The sequence below is a fragment of the Aulonocara stuartgranti genome (assembly GCF_965226115.1).
Source record: "Aulonocara stuartgranti genome assembly, chromosome: 3".
NCBI lineage: Eukaryota > Metazoa > Chordata > Actinopteri > Cichliformes > Cichlidae > Aulonocara > Aulonocara stuartgranti.
In genome coordinates this window covers 74,563,033-74,583,326 of record NC_138941.1, presented here as the reverse complement: position 1 = coordinate 74,583,326, position 20,294 = coordinate 74,563,033, and the positions used below count along the sequence as shown (strand labels likewise).

At 41.4% G+C, this 20,294-nt stretch overlaps 2 protein-coding genes and 1 long non-coding RNA gene across 3 annotated transcripts; all 3 read left to right on the top strand.

The window, feature by feature from the left end:
• Positions 1-248: 248 nt before the first annotated feature.
• Positions 249-4,464, top strand: LOC309703202 (uncharacterized protein; the record flags this gene model as incomplete). Its single annotated transcript, XM_082527914.1, has 6 exons — positions 249-303; positions 383-649; positions 730-969; positions 1,048-1,221; positions 1,347-1,469; positions 3,099-4,464. Coding segments are annotated over 6 exons (903 nt in total), but the record flags the coding sequence as incomplete, so codon positions are not given.
• Positions 4,465-4,469: 5 nt separating this feature from the next.
• On the top strand, positions 4,470-8,054 carry LOC309703625 (uncharacterized protein). The gene is made up of 7 exons (XM_082528551.1): positions 4,470-4,528; positions 5,521-5,562; positions 5,642-5,908; positions 5,989-6,228; positions 6,318-6,506; positions 7,082-7,207; positions 7,900-8,054. The coding sequence occupies exons 1-7, from the start codon at positions 4,498-4,500 to the stop codon at positions 7,920-7,922; spliced, it is 918 nt and encodes a 305-aa protein (XP_082384677.1). The 5' UTR covers positions 4,470-4,497; the 3' UTR covers positions 7,923-8,054.
• A 6,244-nt stretch (positions 8,055-14,298) lies between these two features.
• LOC309703747 lies at positions 14,299-14,730 on the top strand. Its single transcript, XR_014276012.1, has 3 exons — positions 14,299-14,312; positions 14,427-14,537; positions 14,667-14,730. It is a non-coding gene; the product is annotated as an uncharacterized lncRNA (long non-coding RNA).
• Positions 14,731-20,294: the final 5,564 nt, after the last annotated feature.

Here is a 20,294-nt window from a genome sequence, read left to right as displayed (position 1 = left end):
TCACAACACCTCACTGTGACCTACACAGATAACCAGTGTGCAGCTTTGAAATATAACATCCAGAGTCTATGTGACAAATGGCTAAACAAGTGCCATCATAGCAGGGTGAAGAGTGAACATGGTAACATAGAAGATGCTCTCCCAGGCCTATTACTGCCTTCTGGTCATAATTTCCACTCTCTTTCAGTGACCTCTCACCTTTAATATCCTATGACCTTCATTGACCTCTGACTTTCAGTGACCTCTGACCTCCTGTTGCAGGTGTGCGTGTGCTGCTGCTGTCTGCACTGACTGTTTGTGCAGGTGAGTAGATGAAGTGCACCATGGTCCAGGACAAACACTGAGTGTAAACACTGATAGAAACTGTCCGTCTGTCCTCCAGTCTCTCTGAGCGTCAGTCCAAACCTTCAGCAGTTCTTCACAGCAGCCTCAGTGTCTCTGACATGTGAAGGTCAGCTGGGCTCTGATGGATGGACGGTGAAGAGGGACACAGGAAGTGCGACTGAGTCATGTGGAGCAGGTGGGCGGGGCTTCGGGAGGTTAAATGGTTCATCCTGTTTGTTTGATGAGTTCAAGCCAGTCAGTGGAGTTTACTGGTGTGAAGGTGAAGCTGGAGAGAAGAGTGAAGAAGTCAACATCACTGTATCAGGTAATGAAGTCATTCATTTCATCAGACTAACAGCAGACTGTTATACCACCTCTACATCACTCTGTGGGTCTTTTCTTCAGATAAACATGTGATCCTGGAGATCCCTGCACTTCCTGTGAGGACAGGAAGTGATGTCACTCTACGCTGTAAATACAAAACTGGTCGCACAGTCACAGCCTATTTCTACTTTAATGGACGTCCTGTTAGACCTACATCAGAGAAACTCATCACCATTAAAGTGCAGCAGTCTGATGAAGCTCTCTACTGGTGTTCTACTGATGAGTTTGGATCATCTCCTCAGAGCTTTCTGAGGGTCAGAGGTCAGAACACTGACATCACTTCCTGTCTGCTGAGCTGATGATAAATTTACTGAATCAGCGTCATTATCTCTCCTGCAGGTCCTCTTCCTCCCACAACAACAACAACAACATACACTGATGTCTCCCATCCACCTTCTCCTTCTCTTCCTCCTCCTCCTCTCCAGCCCTTCATCATCCCAGTCGTAGCTGCTCTGGTTTCTCTGGTTCTTGCGTCTCTGGTTCTGGTCCGGCTCCTTTGGAAGAAACACACAGGTATAGAGTCTGTCTGACCCAACTGAGCACTTGTAAGTGAAGCAGTATACATGTATGTATGTGTTGTATGGGATCAGTGATTCTTGGTCTTATCACTCTCATGCTGCCTTCGTGGCTCTGCCTAGTCCACAATGAGGCTCCTTCAAATGATGTCACCTACTCTGAGGTCACCAGTAGAGAGTCATCCAATAAGATGCCAGTCATCCAACCAGAAATGGTTTACTCCACCCTGAAGACAAACACTACAGGTACGGAAATGAGGGATAAAAGCAGGAAAACTAGAGATACACTTAGGTTAATACATCTTTTGTGATGTTGTATAAATAAAGCCAGAATGCAATGATTTGTGTATCTTATAAAACCATATTTTAATAAATAGAACACAGTAAAGGGATTGAATGCACAAATGGAGAAAAAGCAGGTGGTCCCAAAGACAAACAGGTGGAGGAACACTTCCTGAAACTGTGTCTGTGAGCATTGTTCACCTGCCTTCCACAAATGCAGGTTGAAGCTCTATAATGCAAAGAAGAACCACATGTGAGCATGCTCCAGAATCAGCCTCTTCTTTGTGGTTTTCTTATCTCAGCTTATTTCTTATCTCATGATAAAATATGGGTTTGTGAGATTTGCACATCATTCAGTCTGTGTTTGCACAGGGTCCCTGTGGTTTTTAAGAATTGGAGTAAACTGTGGTCGTGGAAACATTGACTTATATTTTCCTCAAATGCATCAAAACAAAGAGGAACTGTGACTCAACGGCTTCAAGCTTTATGAAACATAAACTTTCTTTAGTTTCCTGTCTGACAGTAAAACATGTTACTGGTTTCACATCTGAACCTTACTGTGGTCTCACTGCTCGAGTCGCAGTTTGTAAAAATGGGTCAGTGTCAGAGAAAACCATGGCAGCAATCCTGCAGCTCAATCAGAACGCTGAAATGGAAGGAAGTGATTGGTGCATGATGTGGAAGATTAGTGTGTATGACACGCTGCAGCACGAACTGGCTGATTGAACTCCAGTGTGAAAATGATTTGGGGAGATTTTGTCACAGCATGCAGCAGCACACTATGAATTTGAGGAGTGGACCCAAAATCCTGACACGAATGAACATAGAAGATAAACAAAAGGGGAGCTGTCTAACAAGGCTGATAAAAACATCTGAAATTAAAAGGCAGAGGTGAAGCTAAACAATAACATAAGCGTGGAACATGAAAGCACAAGCCACCGATGTTTCACTGGCATGTAAGTTTGGGGTTATACACATAAAAACAGGGGTTAGGCAATAAAGACTCTGTGAAAGAGACGATGAAGAGAGAGAAGAATTTGTTCAAGAATTACACCTCGTAGTAGAAAGGAGCTGAGGAAGACTCACTTTGATTGACGAGGATGTTTCAGTTCACTGTGTTGGGGCAGCAGTCAGATGTAAAAGCATGTACATGGTGAAGTCACCTGAGTTTGTAGTTCCCAGAGTCGAGTGTTTATTTTCACCCACATCAGAACAGGTGCTGCTCGTGTGGTTAGCTGATGAGAGAAGCTGAAATCTTTGTGTGACAGAGCTTCCTTGTTGTGACCATGAAGTGTTTTATCTGTTTACCTTTAGTTTAACAGATGTTTGAATGATGTGGAGTCCAAAGAGTGCATGTCAGCAGATACTGAACCTGAAGCTTTGCTGAATCATATTGTTTCACATTGTTCTTCGGTGTTATCAATAAAAAAAAATAATAGTTTGACTTGAGTTCAGCAGACAAGGTTTGATGGGAACTCCAAGTTCACAGTGAGATGAAAATGAATCCCAGATGTTCGGTCACACAGTGGCTTGTTTCTGTCTTTGATTCCTTCAGCGCAGTGACCAACGTGCATGACTGTCCCATTTTTACAGAAGGTGGAGGAACCACAGACGCCACAGAAGAAATTAAAAAGTGAAAGAAACGACGAGTTTCTCTGTGTAAACAGGAAGCTGAGGACAGACCTGCAGATGTGTCGGTCTCACCGTGGGAACATTTACAGTCATCAGCTTCCTCCTTTCTTCATTCACTCCCATTTAATCCAATCAATGGAGTCATGATGGCAGCAAGTGAGGAAGGCGTCCTGTTTCCAGTTCCTCCAGAGAAACCAGGAGGAGGAACTGAAGAGATCAAACTGCTGCTGGTTTGAGTCTCTGCAGCTTGAACTCTGACAAAGGTCGTCTACGATGGAGCTGCTTCCTTCATTTCAATCTGATCAATACTCTGAACTCCTGCTATAATTTCAGCAGGTGTGATTTAACACAGATTTAATGAACAGACAGATCTGCATCGATCAGGAACTTTCCTGTTTATATCAGGAAGAGAGGGGGCACACTTAATTATCTCTTTGGGTACAGCAAGTGATTTTCAGGAGGGGCCCAGCAGTAATAAATGCATCAACTAGTTTTTCAGCATTTTACTCTGAGATGGGAAGTTCTGTTTTTGGAGACAGCAGAATCTGAATGCTTCGTTATCTTTGATTTATTTAATATTCTTATTGGTATCTGAATATTGTGCTGGAGTGGACAGGGGTTAAGGGGAAAAAAGGCCCACTCCAACAACACAAAGCACACTTAAATCATACACAACGCCTGAAAGACAAAACAGACAAAACGCAAACAAATATACATTTTTACAGAGTGTGTTTGTGAGTGTCTGTGTATGAGTGTTTGTCATGAAACGTACTTGAAAGGTGAAATTCTGTAATGACTGTAGAAATGTAATAATTATGATGCGATTAAAAAGGAGAAACAAAGGCTGCACAGCACATCCAGGTCCTGCCAGCTGTGGCTCTGCAGCTCATGTCCCCAAAGGACAGAGACGACTGTACTGCTTAAGTGAAACGAGGCAGCTTGAGTGATTAATATGAAACTGATATGACAAAATACTGCAGAGGATGACACATATGACAGATTACAGTCGTAACCAAGAGCTTCAGTTTTATCAATGTTTAGTTTGAGAAAGTTTAAGGACAACAATGATTTAACTTCCATGAGGCAGTCGCAGCAGGAGATGGGTGGAATTATGTTTGTAAGAAATACACAGCTGAGTGTCGTCTGCATAAAAATCAAGGCTAATATTATATTTCCAATATATGTGGCAGATTTGAAGTGTGTAAATTATGAATAAAAAGGCCCCGATAGATAAAAATATTTGCTTTGAGTTTCTCTTTGAGTTCATTGGAGCAGCGGCTCGGCCTCACTGTGACGAAGCTGCTGGTGCTAACAGGGAAGTGGTGAAGCTGAAGCTGCTGTCAGTCGTCGTCTCCACAACATGAAGACTTCATGTGTGTCTCTGCTCCTCGGTGAGTCGAACACTCATATTCATCCATTCATTTACTGTACTTCCACACTCTGTAAAGGAGAACACATCGTCAGCTCTCACTGACTGAGCTGAAACTTCCACTGAAATCAAATCTGTGTAGATCTGCTGGTTTGCTTCGTTTAGGAAGACTTCGCTCTGCTTCTTTCTTTATTTGGTTCCACCTTAAAGCTGGTCAGCTGGACAGGAAACAAAACAAGATGATATTTATGTATGAGCATCACGTTTTAACTCGAACACACAAAGAGTCAGTGAATAACAGAAAACAGTTTCAAACTTGCTGCTTTATAGTAATGAAAGTTTGTTTTTACTATGATTCAAATTTGTCTCATTAACATCCAAAACCTGCTGAATGCTCAGAACTGAATCTAATGAAAGTCGAGCATGTCGACTGAGTCAGTGAAGCTTCAATTAGTGTGTGTAACATGACGACTGAACATGAAGGCAGACGACCTTATTCATGAAACAGGAAACCACAGCTGCTGCGTTCTGATTGGCTCTGTGTGTAGACGATATTTCCTTTATTACGAACAAATTTTCCAATGTGTGGACAGAGTCAATAATCTTCCTGTGTCTCTCAGGACTCTGGAGCTTCACTGATCTGTTTTCAGATCTAAATGTTGCCAAAGTCACTGTTTGGGTCAGTTTAGGCACCAAACTCTAAATAAGCACGTAAAATGTAAGCCTGCATTAATAATGCATAAACATCAAATCCTCATTTACATGAGGTGACACATGTCAGCCATGCTGATGGTTTGTTTTCATGAGCGGTGCTTGATGACCTGTGATGGTACCCTCCTTTCATAAAGCTGGTCGAGTGTGTGTTAAAATAAAAGAAACGATGAAGCTCCTTTCATCCTCAACTTGAAAAGCTCGATGATGCAGAGACTTCAGGAAATTAGAAAGTTTCCTGAAAGAAAAAACTATGTGACTATAACATCAGAGTGTCTCTAAATGACCTCTGACCTGTTGCAGGTGTGTGTGTGCTGCTGCTGTCTGCACTGACTGTTTGTGCAGGTGAGTAGATGAAGTGCACCATGGTCCAGGACAAACACTGAGTGTAAACACTGATAGAAACTGTCCGTCTGTCCTCCAGTCTCTCTGAGCGTCAGTCCAAACCTTCAGCAGTTCTTCACAGCAGCCTCAGTGTCTCTGACATGTGACGGTCAGCTGGGCTCTGATGGATGGACGGTGAAGAGGGACACAGGAAGTGGGACTGAGTCATGTGGAGCAGGTGGGCGGGGCTTCGGGAGATTAACTGGTTCATCCTGTTTGTTTGATGAGTTCGAGCCAATCAGTGGAGTTTACTGGTGTGAAGGTGAAGCTGGAGAGAAGAGTGAAGAAGTCAACATCACTGTATCAGGTAATGAAGTCATTCATTTCATCAGACTAACAGCAGACTGTTATACCACCTCTACATCACTCTGTGTGTCTTTTCTTCAGATAAACATGTGATCCTGGAGATCCCTGCACTTCCTGTGAGGACAGGAAGTGATGTCACACTACGCTGTAAGAAGAAAACTGGTGGCACAGCCGCAGCTTATTTCTACTTTAATGGACGTCCTGTTGGACCTACATCAGAGAAAAACATCACCATTAATGTGCAGCAGTCTGATGAAGGTCTCTACTGGTGTTCTACTGATGAGTTTGGATCATCTCCTCAGAGCTTTCTGAGGGTCAGAGGTCAGAACACTGACATCACTTCCTGTTTAAAGCCAATCTGCTGAGCTGATGATAAACTGACTGAACCAGCTTCCTCATCTCTCCTGCAGGTTCTGTGACACCAATCTCTGTTGCAACAACAGAAAGAGCAACAACAACAACAACCACCACCACTCATATCTCCCATCCTTCTCCTCCTTCCTCCTCCTCCTCCGTTCCAGTCATGGCAGCTGTAGTTTTTCTGTGTCTCCTGGATCTGATTCTGGTTGTAGTTCTGCTGACAGGGTGGAGACAAACAGGTATGAAGTGTGTCAACGTCTTCAGAGCTTGTGATGAAACATTGCAATAACACCAAAACACTTCTTTATCTCATCCTGTAACATATGATATTGAAATGTCTGCTTTTATATTTGTGTCTCATTGTGTGATTCAAGGAAACATTATTTACATGAAAAATACAAAATATTCACCTTAGATATATGTAGGAGGTCACTGATTGGCCCAAACTTCAACCTATCACATCATTGCACAAATAAAATCATTCTATTGTTCATGTTTTCAGGGGCATTTAGCCAAAAGGTTCCTTCACATGTAAATTTGTTAAAATGTTTAAGAAATGTTTGCATTATAAATGCATGTTAGGTAAATGATATTTCTCAGAGTTATATCTCATGTATTATACTCACATGCCGTGTGCAGGAGAACAGCGGTGAGCCGTCTGATATCACAATAAGACACATGTGGGTTTGAACCTGCTGGGTGTCCCGGGTGTTTAAAATGATGTGTACGAGGTTAAAGTGAGCGTAGTTTCGCTTAATTAATCAAAATCATTGATCCTGAGTCTTTTGAATCTATATTCTTTTCATTGCTGCAGGAAGAACTCTGCCATCACTTCAGAGGAAAGTCGTCTATGGGGGTCTCACCTTAAAAAAAACAGCCAATAAGATTTCAATCATCCAGTCACATGTCGTTTTTTCCAGTCTGAGGACAAACGCTGCAGGTAAACACTCAGTTTTTATCTAACAAGCTGGTAAAAGATAAATCAGTGAAAATAAAAGTTAATGTTTACACATTATTTATTTTCAATGTGATCTCCGTTCCTCAAATTCCTGCAATTAATTAATGTTTCAGTCTTAAATATGATCAACCTATCTCTCATAATCATTTATGGACCACAAGCCTTCAAGTCTGAAGTAGTTCAACTGTTACTTAAAAAACCATCTCTAACCCCAGCAGCTTTAGCTAGTTATAGGCCTCTAACTCTAACTCTAACCTTCCTTTCATGTCAAAAGTTCTTCACGCATGTTGATGCGTGCTCAACCATCCAGGTAAGTAAATTCCAAATGTTTGATTCTGTTCACCTGGACGTGGCGATTTCAGTGGGAGAAACGTCCAAGTGACTTCTTCAGTCTCAAAGTTGCGGCTGACGATGAACAGAATCAACCTTCACACACAAGAGGTCAATGCTAGCCTGGGACACCTGATGTTCTGCACCAATCACATCCCACATATAGTTCTTATTCAAGCCTTTACTGTTGTGCAACATATTGGTGACACACATAATGTGACAGATCCTGTCTTAACAATAAAAATCCCTAACTTACAGCGGGGTGGGGGTGTAGCTACATACTCTGCAGTGTTTACTGCCGCTCTCCTTTCTTTCCCTCTTTTCTCTCCTCTCTCTCATTACAGGTGTGTCAGAAGAAGGTAACTGATGGGCTGTCCAACCTCTTTTTAAAGGAAACAACAAGCACTCATTTAAAATGAGTGTAGAAACTGACAGATGAACCTTCAGTTAATATCTTTGTTTAATTAAAACTTGTTTAAATAAAACTCTTGTTAATGAGTCTTCTGTTGTTTTTCTCATTGGCCTTATATCAGCAGGTTTAATACCAAGCATATGACTTTCTAAAGAACTGATTTATTGCATTTGGTTGTAGCACAAACTAAAAGAGGTTTTTAAACTTCAGCATAAACTTGGTAGGAGGTCATTAGAATTTCAAAGCACCAGTCTAGCATAAAGCTAAAGTTTCCAAATGAAAGCCTTGCAGACTCACAACAACATATATAATATTTTATTAATAATAATATAACCTTTATTTAAAAGAAAAAAAACTTTAATCACTTCTATATCCAAGAGGCAGCCAGTCAAATGTTCTCTATTTGAACCTCTGAAAGTCTGACAGTTTTTTGAACGAGCTGGAGGCAGAGATGCGCTTTTGGCTGAGAAGTGAGGAGGATGTTTTCAAGATGTGCTTAAAAGATGAATAAATACAACTGCTGTAAACTGAAGTACTGATTCAACATCTGTGCTGAAATAAAAGTTGAAATAACCACTTCAAAAACGTCCCTTTATGCTCGCTCCTCTTCAGCAGGGCTAGCTAGATGCTAAAGTACCGCAACTGCAACTTATGGGCACCTGCAGTGGTTCCAGAGTGGGACAAAGAAACATAAATAAATAAAAAATATGTTCCACTTTAACCCATGACTTTAGCACGCATCATCTCTATTTGTTTAAAAATGTAGGCAGTAAAACTGAAAAGCAGTCAGAAAAAAACTACTCAAGTAAAATACAGATACATGAAAATTGTACTAAACAGTAAATAAACACAAATCTCTGATTTATCAAAATCTTTGGACCTGAGTCTGTGATGAAACTCAGCAGAACAGATGGGAAGCAGCAAAATAGACATTAGAAATGGATGTCAAGGAAACCTGAGGACCAGGTTTGTGGAGCTGGTGCAGAAGTTGAAACAGTAACTGGTGGTTTTCAGTAAGACACAACTGGTGAAAGATTGATTGTTAAATGTTTCTAGAACATACCCACGTACCCGTGCACATAATTAAAAGTTGTTGGTTTATTTGGGGATTTTAGTTTTAATTTATTAATACGCTGTTCTTGTTTTTGTTTCAAATACACTAAACTTACTGTTGCTTTGGGTTTTGACTTCTTGGCTACCATGCCAACCCCCAATCCCATCCCTAAAATTTCCCCCATCTCTGCACAGGATGGAGAAGAACCTGTCTCTTCTCTTTGAACAAACGTAGCACTCGCTCAGACTGTGAGTAAAAACAAATGATGACCACCGCACTGTTTGAAAAGATTTAAACAAAACAATTTCCCAAGTACTGAGGTTAATAACAAAAAGAAATCCTAATTAGATGTGAAGAAAAATAAAGGAGAACATCTTAAGTGAAACCCAAATCAGAAGAAAAAGGACGTTACAAACACAACAGTGATCATAGCCCAGTTTATGTTTAACATATCAACAACACTTTTATTAAAGCAGGTAAATCTGTGTTTACTTTGAAACATTAAAGAGCTCAATAAAAACTCACACTGACACAAGTTACACAGCTCAGTCATCCTGAAGCTGAAGAACATCTGATTCTTATCTGAAAATCTTTCAGACCCACTCTGATCAACACTGTTACTGTCCTACCACCAGCCACTTTATTAGGTACACCTGTTCAACTGACCCTAACTGCAAATATCCAATGAGTCAATCACATGGCAGCAAACCAGCTCATTAAGGCACGTAGACAGCATCAAGCCAGCCGACTCCAGTTCAAACTGAGCATCAGAATGATGACAAAAGGTGACATAAGAGACTTTGAATGTGACAGTCTGATCTGTGTATTTCAGAAGATGCTGATCTGCTGGGATACTCCCAACAACCATCTGTGGTGTTCACAGAGGATGGTCTAAAAAAGAGAAAATATCCAGTGAACAGCAGCTCTCTGAGAAAAAATACTTTGATGTCAGAGCTCAGAGGAGAATGGACAAACTGCTTCAATAGCTCTCATTATAACCAAGGTCTGCAGAAGAGCATATGTTAATTCACAGACCGATGAACCTTGAAGCAGATGGGCTACAGCAGCAGAAGACCACACTGGAGCGGAAATGAGCTTCTCCCTTGGAGGTAGGGGGAGAAGTTCAGCCATCCAGGAGGTGCTCAGAGTAGAGCCGCTGCTCCTCCATAAAAAGGAGCCAGTTGAGATGGTACAGGCACGTCCCACTGGGAGGAGTCCCCAGAGCAGACCCAGGACATGCTGGAGAAGTTATATCTCTCGAGTGGCCTGGGAAGACCTTGTTGTGTCACTGGACAAGCTGGGGAGAGGCAGGCCTGGGCTTGTTTGCTTAGGCTGCTGCCCTGGCAACCCGGTCCCAGAGAAGCAGAAGAAGATGGATGGATGGAGTATCATGTAAGGTAACCACCGATGGTGTTTTTTTTAATTAATTATTTAAAGTGATGATGTTTCAGTGTTTCTGTGTAGTTTGTGAGTTTGTCTTATTTGCTGCTCTCTACAAACTTGATTTAATCATTTTATGGGAAAGAGCAAAAATCAAAATGAGCTTTCTGCACATTACTCACAAACTCTGAAACTTTACACTTATGAACTGAACTGTTTCCTGTGAGTTGCTGTGAATACATCTCATGCAGTTTATTTACTGTCCTCACGGTCCAGAAGCAGCAGCGTGACGAGCTGATGAAGGTAACAGGGAAGTGGTGAAGCTGAGGATGTCAGTGTTCTGTCAGTCGTCCTGGCAGCATGAAGATTACATCTGTGTCTCTGCTCCTCGGTGAGTCAAACACTGAAGTGCTTCACTCATCTATCACAGATGTCAGCTTTCACTCAGGAAACCACAGCTGCTAGCTGCATGTGCTAAATGTTGACCAGCCTTTGTTACGCAGTCTTCACTTCCTCTGTTGTAAACAAATTGTCCGTTATCTGCACTTAATCTAATTTCATTTCTCTGAGAGTTCGTATGCTTTGTTATTTTGATGATTCAAACATGAGCAGACCGAGACTCACACAGGACGTAAACCTGCAAATAACAGCAATAAAAACAGCTTCTGCAGGCAGTTCATCCCACAGCTGAGGTGGAATGAACAGCTATAAACCATGAACAGAGTTGGAACTCAGAGTTCCTTGGTGTCCTCATGTCAGCTGACATCGAGAAGGCCCAACAGCAGCTGCACTTCTCCTTGTGTCCTGTCTTAATTTTTTATAAGTTAGCTTCCTTATTTCTGTTCCCTCTTTATGCCTCCTTCTCTTCTTCCCCACTCTCACATCCTTACTTCTTGTCTCCAGTCTCCTTGTTCCTTCCTTCTTTACTCTTTTTACCCTTTTCTTCTTTCAGCTCATCTCCTGCCTCCTTGTGCGTTCTTGTCTCAAAGTTTCCTTCACCCTTGACTCCTGCCTCATTACCTCCTCTCTCCTTGTCTCCTCAATAATTTCACTCTTCTTTAATCTCTTCTTTTCTGTCTCCAGATGTGTGTGTGTGTGCGTGTGAATAGTGCGTTTGAAACAGCAGCATCTTCTTTACACATTTAAAATGTAATTCTGACCTCTGTTGATGAATCTCTCTCACACACGTACAGAGGTTCCTTCTCAGCTGTTTCTAACCTCAGTTAACCTTCAGTCTCAACACCGGGTCAAAGGTCAGCCCTCACATGCTGCACTTTAAACACAGTCCTGAGTTTCCTGTGAGGATCAGAGATGTCGATCACTGAGTTTGTCTGTGTGTGTGTGTACCTGTTTACACATCTTGTGGGGACCAAAAATTGGAATGTTTTATACTTGTGGGGACCAGCAGCTCTATGGGGACAAAACTGCCCGTCCCCACAAGTTTAAAGGCATTTTTGTGTCAGGGTGTGTGTGTGTGTGTGTGTGTGTGTGTGTGTGTGTGTGTGTGTGTGTGTGTGAAGAGTAATTTGTCCTAATCTATGTCTACGGGTCAGGTCTGCGTTTTATCAGGACCCATGTGTTCTGCAGGACCACCGCTCAGGTCCACCAGGTTTAAAAGGACTGGCTCTGACCTTCAGAACCAAACTGACCAGTTCAGCGGCCGAACATCCATGAATCCTGACGCTCTGGAAACCGGAGACCTCAGTCTCACTCTGGCAAAGCTTCAGCTGTCTGACAGCGGCAGCTACACCTGCACCGTCCGTAAGTTTGGAGTAGAACTGGGTCAGTCAAGAGTGGAACTGCAGGTTCAGCGGGTCAAAGGTGGAGGTCAGTGCAAAGAGATTCAAAATCACATGGAGTGTCACAGAGTGTTAATCATTTTATGTTAACATCATGTAATGTTCATGTTTTCATTGTGTTATAAGTTCCCATCAGTGTCCCAGTGGCTCTGGGTGTCCTGGCTGTAGTTGCAGCTGTCATCGTGGGTGTTGGAGTTCACTTCAGAAGCTATTTTAAGAAAGGTATGTTGTGTGTGTGATGTGTTTGCATTGTGAATAATCTGAATCATCCCTAAACCTCAGATTTATTTTACTTGACTTGCAGTGTTTTTTCTTCTTCTTAATCTATTAGTTATGTTAATAGGTGGTTTTAATTGTCTCCTTTCTTTCAATAAAACACAAACCAGTGTTTCCCCATGTTTCATGTTCTTAAGGAATCCTCCAGCGCATTTTGCAAAACAGGCTCCTCTCTCTCATTGAGGAGCCTTCCTGAGGACAAACGGCAGCTATTTGTCTAGAATACTAATTGAATTACTCTTTTCTCCCTTCACACACTTTACATGTCAAACATGGGGGCTTTGACAGACTGCGTGCACAGCTGACAGCTCCAACAGGATAGTGCACGTGTTTAAAAACGGTTCTGACCACCTTGAAAAACAGCACTGGTTTTATATAGTGATGTGCGATACCACTGATTTCCTTTCCGATCCGATACCAAGTAATATTCAGGGTGGTATCGACGATACTGATCCGATACCGATACTTTGTACAAAAACTTATTTTATTTATTGTATCTCAAATTATAGCGTCATAATGTTTTTTTTTTCCTTCTTTCTCTCTTTTTTTGAGGTTGAAATGGCAGAAAAAACTAAGCAGGGTGCCCGCATCATCCGTGTATGTACTAAAACTATATAAATCTAAGTATACATAGACATTTTTTTATTCAGTTGAATAAACATGTCTTTTCATGTATTAGGTTAAACAGCACAAAACTCAAAGATACCATGGGCAAGCAGCTGTCCCCCTGTACAAGAATGAGTATACCTGGTTGCAGCGTTACAATCATATCACAGAGTATGTTGAAGGCTGTTCGGAGGCACCGACTTTTTTCCACAGTTCTAGTGGAGGTGTTCTTCATAGACTACCGGTATTTTTCAAGGCAGCCTGGGAGATGATGAATCTGGGGATTGCCCCCACCTTCAACATGCTACGTTCCTCCTGTAGCACTTACGTGAGAAAACCTTTCATTTTTATTTTTTGACACACAATGAAGTAGGTTAAAGTGTCATGGGTTTTATTCATGTGGTTTCTTTTTAAAACATTATTCTTTCAGGCCAAGCGACAGTTGGGACGTAAATTTTACGACAGAGTGGCAACATTTATGTGCCATGATGCCATCACAGTCAAAAGATTTTATCAAGGTTATTTAAATAAGCTAAAGTGAAGTCATATATTTATCTATACACTTACATTTATTCATATTTAGTAATATTGCTTTGCACAGCTGAGGACCCTGCAGAGGACACACTCCAGAGCCGAGCACTGACCACCAATGCAATTGCAAAATATGAAGCAAGGAAAAGGAAAAGGAGAGAGGACAGAGGATCTGTGCAGGACGAGGACAGTGAAGGATCTGAAAAGGAAGTGCATCAGTCATCAGGAACAGAGGAGCTTTTAGACAGAACGCTCTTCCAGTGTAGCAGTAACAAGGTATGTGTGCCCTGATTCCCTTGGTAAGAGTTTTGATTGGTTCCCCTTCTTTCATATATAATCATTTACTCCATCATGAACAAAACATATTTAATTTGTACCATAAACAGATGGTGAGCCCAGGTCAGGGTGCCGGTAGTGCCGGAGCCACAATAAACGAAACTAAACAGGATTTGAAAAAGGGGGTGGAGCATCTACAAAAAGTGACATACCAGTTGCGCAAGAGAAAAGTATGTAATGTATGTTCTTGTACTTGTTTTTAGTGTTTTCACTGATTACTAATCTTTTAGCTTTTTACTTTTACTTTTCTAAAATCAGATGATGGTCTTTTACAAAAATGATACGACAGATGTGGGGAAACTCACACAAGAAGACAATCCAGAAGAGGAGGAGGATGATGAAGCGAGGGAATGGGTTCCTAAGGTGGGCAGGAAAAATCCAGCAGAGTTTCTTCTCCTGCAGTTAAAGATGTAAGTGTTTTGTTTCCAAACATCCATGAAAATGAGTAAAATATGTATTTTTCTGCTCTAAAAGCAGTCTGTTAGCTCATCTGAAGATGATGGGACAGATGACTGGAAACCCACACAGGATGAATCTGAAGGCTATTCAGAAGAGGAGGAAGAACAAGAACGTAAAAGGATTCCTAAGGTAGCCATGAAAAACAAAGCTGGGTGTCCTATGCCACAAAGAGAGGTGAAATTCATCCTCAGTTTCGGTGCTTCCACAATCAATCCATCAAAAATGAGCCAAACATATTGTTGTCTTCTCTGAAAACAGATGGCGGCAGCATCTGAAGAGGATGGGACACATGATAGCAGACCCACACAGGATGAATCTAAAGATGAAGCAGAACATTTGTGACAAATGATTCACAAAGTGGCCATGGAAAAGGTAAAAATTGTCCTCTGTTTCAATGCATTCAACAAAATATGTCTTTGTATTCTTTGACGTCAGATGGTCAGCTCATATGAAATATGCAAGGAGTAAAGGTATTGAAGGTACATGAGTTTAAATACCTGGAGTCAAGCATCCAAAGCAACAAGCAGTGCAAAAGGCCAGGCAGGGGATGGCAGGGCTCAAGATGCTAAGATTTTGTTTGGGAGTGACCAGAATGGAGAAGATTAGAAATGAGTGCATCAGAGAGACAGCTCATGTTGAGTGGTTTGGACACAAAGTTAGAGAGGCAAAGCTGACATGATTTGGACATATGTAGAAGAGGCATAGTGAATATATTGTTCCATATGGAGCTGCCAGGCAGGAGGGAAAGAGCAAGCCCTTAGAGGGAGTTCAAGGATATAGTGATGGAGGATATAGATAGGGTTGGTATGAACGAGGAGGCGGCTATGGATAGAATAAGATGGAGGCAGATGATCCACTGTAGTGACCCCTAAAGGGAGGAACCAGAAGAAGAAGAACTCAGCTTATTCGAAGAGGATGGAACATAATGGGAAGCCTTCACCAGATAAATTCAAAGACAATTCAGAAAAGATGTGTTTGAGGAAGAGGTGAGTTAGCTGCAGTCCATTTTTAGTGAGGTCATGAGGAGGAGTAGAAAGCTGCAGTAAATCTAATGATCATGCTGGTGTATGTATAATACCAGCAGTGAGTTCTGAGGACTTGGACGGTCCAAAAACTATTTGCTAACAAATCAGCACAGGCACTTATAGTGGTGCACTATTACAAAATGCTTTTACTCACAAATAGGGGGCTAAAGTTCATTCCTTGCAGTTTGATTTGTTTCTAAAACCATCAATACCAACATGAAACTGGTTTATAATTTTTTTCTTCTTCTTGCATTTCTGTGTGTTATATGTACAGGACAGGGAAACGGCGATGAGCTCATTACGATTACAACACCAAATTCCAGTTGTTACATAACAAATCTGAACATTACATCTAGATGAGCTAAAGTAACCTTGTTTTTCTTTGTCGATCATCATTTTTCAGATGCAGCAGGCCTATGTAAGCCAAGACACAGCAAAGACTGTGAATAAGAGTTCAGAAAAAAGGGTGATTCACCAAACCAGATGCTTGAAGAGGCTCACTTTTCATCAGTCAACTCTCTTTGAAGACACGATACCCAGATCTGGTAACTGGAAACCAGCAGCTGTAGTAAAAATACACAAGTTCAAAGAACTTTAAGGTGGAGTGGTATTTATTTATTTCTCATATGGTCTTAGATAACAACAAGAAAGACCAAAGTGGAGTGTCATCTGCAGCAATAATAACCTCAGGTAAATATTAACATTATATTGCACAATATGAACAATGTTAAGTTAATCAGTAAGTAAATGATTATTTTCTTTTTCTTTTTCTTTTGCCTGTCCCGTTTGGCTCTTTTGCATCAGAATTATTGTCTAAAGGCAAAGAAAGATGCCCAACGGATTTACTTTACCAAATTGACCATCCCAGCCTTGCCATAATGGTCCATTTGATTCACCTTTTATTGTTTATTTTAGTTTCACTTGCTGAATACGGGACAGACTTGACTGGGGGAAAGAAGGGGAGAAAGAAAGAGGGAGAGAGAAACAGCTGAGAAGAGGGACGGGGGAGAAGGGCAAAAGACAAAAACCAACAGAATGGGCAGAAAAAAAAAAGAAAATGTTAAATTTATTAAAATTAAAAATTTATATTTAATTGTGTTGTGGTTTGCAGTGTTTTGTGTTGTTTCACTTTAAATTTGTAAAAGGAAAAAGCTGAAAATTTAAATAGTTAAAAGTTGAAATGTGAATAGTTGATTTTTGTATTATATGATTTATTTATTACATTTTATGTGGAGTGAATAAATAAAAGTATATTTACGGTGGCCCCTACAGACAAAGCACATATAAACTTCAAATCACGTACAAACTCCGAAGCACGTAAAAACACGTAAAAACTCAGAAGCACATAAAAACTCAAAACACGTACAAAAGACAACAGAAGTGCTCCAGGATGCTGGGTGCAGTGTTGAGCTTTTGTTACCTAGTGGCTACACAAGCCAGCAAGTACCAACGACCAGATTTGGTGTGTGGTAGTAACAGGTAAATGAACATTGCTTTTAAATTATTTGAATATATATGAGTGCCTGTGTATAAATACACAAACAATACACATATGCTTTCATGCTTTCAATTGTGTAATTTAAGTGATCTAGTAGCTCTGCTTTGGAAGTTCAGTTCATGCTAGAAATGTGTTTTGGAGTTTGTACGTGTTTTGTCTCTAGGGGCCACCGTATATATTTATATATAAACATATATAAATAAAACCACTTTTTTACGTTAGTAATTCCTTTTGTGCATAATTTTATATTATTGTTAATAACAAATTAATTAAAGCAACAAAACAACCTGAAGAGCCGGTTCAGAGCCGAAAGAGCCGGCTCTTTTTAGTGAGCCGAACCGAAAGAGCCGGATCTCTAAAAAGAGTCAGAAATCCCATCACTAGTATACACTGCTACAAAACAGCACAAGAGAAGGAGGATTTAGTGTTTGTGTTATTACGAAACAAGAAGAGTTCCCAGATGGTGCAGTGGACACATGTGTGACTCCTGTGATTAAAGCATCTTTCTTTCAGCTTAACGAGTGAACCGTCAGCTCGTTCAAACACACGTTAAAGTGCGTTTGGCTCGACACCACCGAACAGAGGCAGCAATATAACATTGACAGTGCAGTGGATCCTGCTTGTGCCGTGAAATTCAGGACTGCAAACCGAGCAGCATCACTGACTTTCAGCCTCTTGTGTTTGTGGATATAGGACTGACTTTAATTATCCATAAAATCATCACATTCTCTGTAAGATTAAAGTCAACTATTGAACGGCGTATATTTTGAAGTATTTACATCTAGTATTTACTCTAGATTTACCACAGAGTGAAATAATGTACGCATGGCACCAAATAAACACATACCAGACACGATTTAGGCTTTAGGAAGGTAATCCATGGATGATCTCTGTAACACGAACAACACAACATGAGTACTACCAATTCTCCTGCCTTAGCTCCAGGCTAAGGCAGGAGCAAAATGTATGCAACTCCTACCTGTAACATCGGGGGAAGTTGAGTGACCGAAAAGCCGGATGACAACAAAATGACAACAGGTGAGCAATTCAGGGACGCTCAGATGACATCTAATATTTATAGCAGCTCCCCATAATGTGCTTGACTACTAGTGGGACCAAAAGCCAATAAATATAATATTGTGGCTGCATTTTGAACAAGTTGCACGCGGGACAAGCTTTTCCATTTTGGAAAAGATATATATATAAATCTTATAAAGTTTGTATCTGTCTTGTGTGAAACTTGTATGAAAAGCATATAAGTGTGAAAACAGATATAAGATCCCTTGAAAAAATTATATAATGAAACATGTATGTTTTGGATACTTACTAAAACAATGTATGAACGTTTCGGTCTGAGGTTATAAGAACCTCCAAAAGCACACCCACTGTCATCAGGAGGTAAGCTGTTAACCGCTGTCTCCAGAGCAATGTCAGCAGACTCTTGCGAAGAGTTCCAGTCCAAAAAAAGTGGGACAGTATCAGTACGCTCACAGTATCAGCAGGAGAGACAGTGTTTTTATCAACAGCATCAAAGTCACTACGGTCTGGGTCTGAAAGAGCAGGAGACAAGCTGCTATCTGGAAGACTGAGATCCAAAGCTTACGAAGCCTTTAGATTTGTATATTTGCCAGATAAAGCTATGGCCCAGGTGTAGAATAGTTGCAGGTTTGCAACATTCTCTCCAGTGTCCACTGTGGTGAGACAGTAATTTGCACCACACATCCTCTTGGAGATAGAGTAGGGACCAGTGTAAAGGGGGGGGCAACTTCGCAGAAAAGTTGGATGATGCATCTGATTTGGGGTGCAACTTTACTCTGACTAGGTCTCCAACTTCATAAGAGACCAGGCGACATCTCAGATCATAGAAATGCTTTTGTCGTTTATGACTCTCTACAAGCACCATGCTTGTACTAGTTAACCCTAACCCTGATCATGACCATCCTGAAGTGAAGCTCTCAGGTTATCTGAGTAAGACGTTTCAGGGTCATTCAGTCCTTCCCAGGAGGGCTGAGTAATGAGGTCCTAGGGCGTGTCCAACTCTCGCCCATAAAGCATCATAGATGGTCTCAGGCCTGTGCTCTTGTGAGGCACAGTACACAGTGCAAAACAGATCTGGGGAAGATATTTGTCCCATGAAGCGTGCTTATCCCCAACATATGCTCGAATGGCTGTCTTCAAAGTGTGAGTTACACGATCAGTTGCATAAGTTTGAGGATGGTACGCAGTTGTTAGTCTGTGTTCAGTTCCAAATGTTAGCACAACATGCTCAAATAGTTTACTGATGAAAGGTGTTCCCCTATCAGAAATAAGGTAAGATCGAGCAAAAATGTCAGTAATGAACTTGTTAGCAGCAACCTGAGCAGTGGCTTCTCTTACAGCACTCACTTTGATCCATTTGGAGAAATAGTCCACAAAAACAAGGATATAAGCATTCCCTCTTTGTGTGCAGGGCAGTGGGCCAACATAGTCTACACACGTGTACTCCCATGGTCTTTGTGGTTGGATAGGGACTATAAGGTCTGCTGTTTTTCTTTGAGTTGGCTTTGTGGCTTGACACAAAAAGCATGAGACCACATACTTTTTCACATCATAGTTCATGTTTTTGCCAGAAGAATGTGAGAAGCAAGCATGCCAGCGTTATTGCAATGCCCAGATGTCCGGCTGTAGGATGATCGTGGTAATACTTGTGTTGGATAGATAGCTTGTACTGGAAGGACTGTAAGGTGCTAGTTCAGGTTTGCAGCTACCACTCCCCGGAGTGTCGGCCAGAACACTGCTCAAGGCCCGGATGAATGTTCAGAAGGGAGACAATGAAGACACTGAGGATAGTGCAGACTCTTGTATTGACTTCACACAGTTGAAGGTAACAGAGGTTGTCAGAGGAGCAGGTATTGCATACAGGTTTAGGTGCGTGGGCATGGATGTGTGTGTGTGTGTGTGTGTGCTACATTGCTAAAGTGTTCACAACAATATCTCCAGAGTACATCAACATAAACACAGGCGGGAAATGAACTAACATCCCCTTTAATACCATAGGCCATATATTACCCACGACTCAGGCATAGACCCACTGAGAGAGCTAACCCGGTACACAGCTATACCCAACCACACGGCAGGAGAGTTAGCTTAGCTTAGCACCCGCTAGCGGCACAGACAGAAACATAGTCATTTCCCCCCTAACCTTGGTTACAGTCCCAAACACATCTTATTATCACATCCTCACACATCACCAACTTACATTGCTCATTAACGCACACTTCTCACGGAATAACCAATTCTCTGCCGGTAATCTGGAGCAGAAAGGCTCAGGTGCTTTGCCCACTCTCTCCCTGGACATAGTCTCTCATACAAAGCGGTGGGGTG